At 37.3% G+C, this 7500-nt stretch overlaps 1 protein-coding gene across 3 annotated transcripts in view; it reads right to left on the bottom strand.

Annotated features, from left to right (window-relative positions):
- The window catches only part of LOC133619436 (SH2 domain-containing protein 3C-like), a 122250-nt gene that overhangs the window by 107917 nt on the left and 6833 nt on the right, over positions 1-7500 (bottom strand). For 2 of the 3 annotated variants that reach the window (XM_061980452.1, XM_061980453.1), the window contains exon 2: positions 5320-5923. In XM_061980452.1, the coding sequence (XP_061836436.1) occupies positions 5320-5923 (604 nt within the window). Of the gene's footprint in view, positions 1-3872; positions 4021-5319; positions 5924-7500 lie in introns of those variants that run through there. The other variant, XM_061980454.1, reaches the window with a different exon arrangement.

Below are 7500 nucleotides of genomic sequence, written 5' to 3'. Positions count from 1 at the left end.
CTTAATTCATTAAAAAAAATAATACAAAAGAAAACACATTTTTATGCATATGTTTATGGTTTATACTTGTATAGCGCTTTTCTACCTTCAAGGTACTCAAAGCGCTTTGACATTCAACCATTCACACACTCAGTCACACACTGATGGCGGGACCTGGCATGCAAGGCCCTAACCACGACCCATCAGGAGCAAGGGAGAAGTGTCTTGCTCAAGGACACAACGGACGTGACTTGGATGGCGGAAGCCGGGGATCGAACCAGAAACCCTCAGGTTGCTGGCACGGCTGCTCTGCCAACGGCGCCAGGAATCTGGCCGCAGGGAGATTACAATTCGTTTTAAAAGTCGATATATAAGATACTGCATTGTCGCCATCTTGAGGACAAACGTGAGTAGTTCAGGTCTATGACCATTAATCATAGTCTGCAAACAACCTTCCCTAGTCATGGTAGGGGGGGGGGGGGGGGGGGGGGGGGGGGTCACACACACATATTTACATATATACACATAAGCATACACATACACTAGATTGCCAAAAATATTTGGCCACCCATCCAAATGATCAGAATCAGGTATCCTAATCACTTAGCCCGGCCACAGGTGTATAAAATCAAGCACTTAGGCATGGAGACTGTTTCCACAAACATTTGTGAAAGAATGGGCCGCTCTCAGGAGCTCAGTGATTTCCAGCGTGGAACTGTCATAGGATGCCACCTGTGCAACAAATCCAGTCATGACATTTCTTCTCTCCTAAATATTCCAAAGTGAACTGTCGGCTTTATCATAAGAAAATGGAAGAGTTTGGGAACAACAGCAACTCAGCCACGAAGTGGTAGGAATTATGGTGTGTGGTTGTTTTTCAGGAGTTGGGCTTGGCCCCTTAGTTCCAGTGAAAGGAACTTTGAATGCTCCAGGATACCAAAACATTTTGGACAATTCCATGCTCTCAACCTTGTGGGAACAGTTTGGAGCGGGCCCCTTCCTCTTCCAACATGACTGGGCACCAGTGCACAAAGCAAGGTCCATAAAGACATGGATGACAGAGTCTGGTGTGGCTGAACTTGACTGGCCTGCACAGAGTCCTGACCAATGTGCTTTTGGAAGATATGCAAATGTATTCAGTTATAAACATTCATTCACTTTCTTCTTTCCTTCATGGATCTAAACTTTACAACTGCCGCTAGTTGTTTCTATATTTGTATTTAATAAGTTGTATGTATATTTATTTTAGTATAAAAGTTTTTTGATTTGGTCAATTATGATAATGGTGTGCCAGGGAATAAATATATTATTTATTTAATGCTTAAATGTCTAGAGTCTACATCAACTTCAGATATATCTGTCAATTCTAGGTTTTGTTTTTTTTATGTTGTTTTTTTTGTTTTCTGCCCTTTTTGTCAAAGAAAACTGTTTTTATATGGCAAACACACAAAATTGTACAATCTTCCACAAAAAATATTTTTCAAAGTGGAACATTTGATGTGAAGTAATCAGAGCCCTGGATAGGTCAATAATTCATAAAAACATTAATTTTGATTCAATATTATGTTTTGAGCAATGACAGTTTTAAAGAAAAAAAACCAGCTTGGTTTTATTAGTCAACCTTGCAACTTTTTCTAAATTACATTTAACCTTTAAGCTTTTTTATTCCAATTTTGTTATGTTTTCGTTTATTTTAATAGTATTTTTAGAATTTGCCGTGGGCCTTGTCTCCATCCTCGAACATTGTCGATGAAGCGGGAGGTAAAAGTGAAGTTTCCATGGACTCACAAAGACTAAAACAAGTCATTTACTGGAAACATGGCACAGGATGAAGTTAAAAAGGTTGACTTTACACTCACCTTAGTGTTTACCACCAAGTCTTTCTTTTGACAGCCCCTCGCGGTAAAGTTGTCCCAGCACACACTGAGGCAGTATTTGTCATTGATAAAACATTCGGCGAATCAAAATTTACGACTAATAAAAACGCAATATACGGGGAAGGAAATTTGACCCGGCAAATAAAAACAAAACAAAACAACGACGGAAAGGAACGATCGATAAAACAAAAAAAAAAACAAGCAAACCGGGCGGTGAAAAAAAAAAAATTCCGCGGGCTTCTGGAATTGCGCGTCCTTTCTGATTTCAATGCGTAAAAAGACACAAAAAGTGCGTTAACGCAAACACTGCATACATTTATACATACATACACATATACATACACACATACACATATGTATGTGTATATATGTATGTATATGGATGGATGGATGGATGGATGGATGGATGGATGGATAGATAGATAGATAGATAGATAGATAGATAGATAGATAGATAGATAGATAGATAGATAGATAGATAGATAGATAGATAGATAGATAGATAGATAGATAGATAGATAGATAGATAGATAGATAGATAGATAGATAGATGGATAGATAGCTTTACAGTCAATGCACACACACACACACACACACACACACACACACACACAAAAGTCCCTTTGGTGCTCTCTAAAACGTTAACAACAATGTTGCTACAATAAAAAAAACGAAAAAAAGAAAACTTTTTTACTTTGTGTCGGCGAATATTTGTGGGATTTTTCGAACACTCTGTGATCAACTTACAGTCACCGCTATCGTTAGCATAAAGTAGCAGTGTTGGGCGATTCTTCATTGACGTCATACGCAAGTAAACACGCAGCAGGACTGCTTGTATCGCACATGGTATCACACACACAAGTAAACACGTTGCATGAATCGCACATGACATCACACACAAGTAAACACGTTGCAGGACTGCTTGTATCGCACATGACACCGCACACAAGTAAACACGCAGCAGGACTGCTTGTATCGCACATGATCTCACACACACAAGTAAACACGTTTGCAGGACTGCTTGTATTGCACATGATATCACACACACAAATAAACACGCTGCAGGACTGCTTGTATCGCACATGACACTACGCACAAGTAAACACGCAGCAGGACTCCTTGTACCGCACATGATATCACACACGAGCAAACACGCGGCAGGGCTGCTGGTATCGCACATGACATCACACACAAGTAAACACGCGGCAGGACTGCTTGTATCGCACATGATCTCACACACACACAAGTAAACACGTTTGCAGGACTGCTTGTATCGCACATGAGCAAACACGCTGCAGGATTGCTTGTACCGCACATGATATCACACAAAAGTAAACACGCCGCAAGAACTGCTTGTATCGCACATGACATCACACACAAGTAAACACGCTGCAGGACTGCTTGTATCGCACATGATCAACCTTTGACCTCCTCGGAAGAACATCTGGTGGTCAACAGGAAGTGGTTGTCCAACAAGCTGTCCCCAAAGCAGCATCATATTTTGCAGCGCACACACACACACACACACACACACACACACACACACACACACACACACAGCTGTGGTTGAGAACTCCCGTGACACTCACAGCAGATGTGTTTAATGATGTTAATAAGCGGAAATGTCATATTAATTAAGTTTAATGATGTTCGTAAGCGGAAATGTCATGTTAATGAAGTTTAATGATGTTAATTAGCGGAAATGTCACTTTTAATGAAGTTTAAAGATGTTAATAAAGTGTCTTAGGATAAACACCACGTCTGCGCATGCGCTGTCAAACTGCTAATGACGTCTAAATGACACGTTAATGACGCTCGCACAAGATTTGAAACGCTTCAAACTTGAGTCTTAAGTCCTTTCAAGTCTTCTGTTGCCACTAAAATGATGTTTTTGTCCGGGCTAAAGGACAAACGCAACATGCTAACACCGAGCTAGCTTAGGCAACTAGTTAAGTAGTCTCAGGGGTCAGAGCACAAGTTTGGTGCAAAAAGAGCTGAGAAAAGTGTCTTTCTCACCGGATTTGTGTCTCCGGTTGGACGTGGCTCATGTTTGAACGCATCTAGCGGCTCTCATCCTCGTCTTATGTCGTCTTTTTAACTAATTTTCTTCTTATGTCGTCTTCTTTAACTCATCGTCTTCATGACGACCGCCTGGACCGAGGTCCGGCGGGATGCCACTGCGCGTGCGCACTGGCCATTTCAATATGACGTATTTATTTGGGGATTTAAATTTTGGATTTAGTAAAAAATTTAAACAAATATTTATATTTTGATTGATTGATTTATAAATAAATAAATGTATTATTTATATTGTATTTTTGTTGTTTTAGCTTCAGTTAGTTTGCATCATAATTCATATTTGGAAACCAAACTTTTTATTATAAAATAAAGTGACAGGTTACGGCGCTCAGTGGATGTAGTTTACTGCTAAGAGACTGTATAATAATAATATAATATTAATCATTATTATTATTAGTAGTAGTAGTATTATAATTATCAACAATATTAATGATAATAAATATTATTATAAAATATTATAATATTACTATAATTATTATCATTATTATCATTATATTAATAATGATAATATTTATAATTATACTAATAATTATAATAATTATAGTTATAATAATAGTGAAAATAATAAAATACTAATAATTTTAACAATGATAATGATCTCAATATTTAATATTGTTGATAATAACAACAATAATGATAATAATAGTAATAATAATGATAATAACATTATTAATAATAATCATCATCATCATAATAATGTAATTCCAATAATAACAATCATACTAATAATGATAATAATAATTATACTAAGATATTGATAATAATAATGATAATAATACTATTAATAATAATAATATTAAGAAGAACAATAATAATGAGAATAATAATATTGATAATAATAATAATTATATTAGATATTAGTAATGTTAATCATTTCAACAACAATAATGATGATAACAATAATACAAGTGATAGTAATAATCATAATAATAGTAACAATAATTGTTATGATACTAATAATAATACTACTAATAACAATAATAATAATACTAATATCAACAATAATAATAATACTGATGATAATGATAATAATAATCATGCTGATAATGATGTTAATAATAATAATAATAATAGTAATAGTAATAATAATGGTAATAACAATAATACTAATGATGATTATGATATTAGTAATGATAATAATTTAAACATTTTAAAAAACTATCATTATGACGATGATAACACGAATAAAAGTGATAATGATAATAACAATAATACTGATAATAATAATAATAATATCAACAATAATAACAATATTAATACTGACAATAATAATAATTATGCTGATAATAATATTAACAAAAATAATATAATAATAATTTTAACAATAAGAAGAAGAAGAAGAAAAAGAAGAAGAAGAAGAAGAAGAAGAAGAAGAAGTTGTCACCTGTGCATGTCTTCCTCTTCCTTTGAGGTCTCCCGCGTGCACGTGAGCCCTCGCTCGTGCACGTGTCCGTGGTGGTCTTCATTGATGGGGTCCATGGGCACGTACACGTCCTGAGCGGGACTTCTTGGGCCGGCCATGGTCACAGTGGACGGGGCCGCATGGAGGGGGCCCTCGGCATCCTGGCTCCAACGAGGGTCGCTGCTGTCAGGGGTCAAAGGTGAAGGTGTAGCGGGCAGCGGCCGGGTGGCTGCAGACGCCCTCGGAGGCGGGTTTGGACTGTGGAGGCTGAGGCCGGATAGAGCGCTGAGCAGGGGGGAGTCTCGCACGTGTTCCCTCGTCCTCGCCCAGCCGCTTGCTCCCTCCTCCTCCTGGTCCTCCATGGTCTCAGCCCTGGTCTTCTCCGTCTCCTGACTGCTCCTGCGCCGCCTGTCGCCGCGTGGCACGGTGCCCACATGCGTGTACATGTCACTGGAGCAGGCGTATCCTCGGCGCTGGGGGCCGGACTCCATGTCGTCAGCTGACCCATGGTGCACCGGGGCCGCCTCCCGTTTGGCGGACTTTCGGCGAAAGGAGAGGTTGACCAGGCTGCCGAACCACTTGGAGGCTGCGGGGCGGAACGAGGGTCGTCAGGCCAGGAAGCATTTTTATGAGCTCTCAAGTTTTTATTGTGCAATAAAATCTCAAGATTTGATCTGCAAAACTGGCAGTTCAGTCATTTAACTGTAAAATTGACGGTGCTTTTATTTTGAATTTTTTTACTGTAAAAAAAACTGATCGATTTTACCGTGTATTACTGTAAATTGGAAAACGTGGTGAGAATGGGAGGGGGAGCTGTGCTCTTTTCATCCGACGCAAAAAGTGCATGCGCTGCTGAGCTCTTTTTACAAGATCTAATCTAATCAAATCCAAATGAAACTAAATTTAATTTAAATTAAATAAATTAATTAGATTTTATTTGATGTTATTTAATTTGATTTGATTTAATTAAATGTAATATAATTAAATTAAATTTAAGTTTAGTTTAATTTAATTTAATGTAGTTTAATTTAAGTTTGATTTTATTTAACTTAATTTAAGTTCAGTTGAATTTGATTTGATTTGATGTAATTTAATTTGATTTGATTTGATTTGATTTAATTTAATGTAATTCAATTTAATTTAAGTATAGTTTGATTTAATTTGATTTGATTTAATTTAATTTGATTTAAATTTACTTTAATTTAATTTAATTTAATTTTATTTTATTTTATTTTATTTTATTTTATTTTATTTTATTTTATTTTATTTTATTTTATTTTATTTTATTTTCAACGCCGCTCACAGCTTCAGTTCTGTGTGTAATTATTTGTGGCTTGTTTGTCATTCGAAAAATGAAAGCACAAATGTTTCAATTTAATGGAAAAACAAAAACCAAAGTACTGGGAGGAAGTATTGTTCTTTGTGCGCTTCTATTCTAGGCTCCTGCCCACAAATGTTAGTTTCTTGTTCCGCCCCCTGGCACCAGTCAGACTTGGTTATTACTGTCCTGCTTGTGTTTGTAAACAAAAACACAGTTATAAAGTTACTTTTAAATACAGATTTAAAAAATGGCGATTTCACAAACCAAATGATCACATTAACAAAAGCTAAAAGGTAAAAGTCAACAGACTTGTAATTTCCTTTATTTTTCTCTCTGGCTCTCACCGAAGGCATACACTTCCCTTCCCTCTCTCTTTACTCTCCCGCTTTTGTTTCTACGCCACGTCTTAACTTTCTTGGAGCTTCTTTTTGCACTGCTCTCCAAAATCTGAACAACGGAATTGATCAACTTTCCTCCCGACGAAATTGACAAGGTTTTTCAGTTTGTCGCTTGATACACGATGGACTCTCGGGAGAAGTGGGGTGGTTCTTCCAATCTGGGACGTTGAAGACATGGACCTTTATGGAGTCCTGACAACAGGACACCTGTCTTGCCCTGGCACATCGATGAGTGCGGAAGGTACCCTGAAGACTGGTGTGGTCTCTGAACAAAATCACAACCTGGGTAACATCTCGGAGAAGCTCTCCGCTCTGCAAGGTGGAATTACCGTCAATTTGAAAGGCCAGAACGGACAACTAGTACAGGGGTTCTTAACCTTTTTGACCTTGGGTCCCAACTTTTCCACTACAGAGGGGCCCCTAAATCAGTCATTTTGATTTTAA

Source organism: Nerophis lumbriciformis, linkage group LG20 (genome assembly GCF_033978685.3).
Source record: "Nerophis lumbriciformis linkage group LG20, RoL_Nlum_v2.1, whole genome shotgun sequence".
Taxonomy (NCBI): domain Eukaryota; kingdom Metazoa; phylum Chordata; class Actinopteri; order Syngnathiformes; family Syngnathidae; genus Nerophis; species Nerophis lumbriciformis.
The sequence above is the reverse complement of the archived record's forward strand: the minus strand, read 5'-3'. Positions and strand labels throughout refer to the sequence as shown.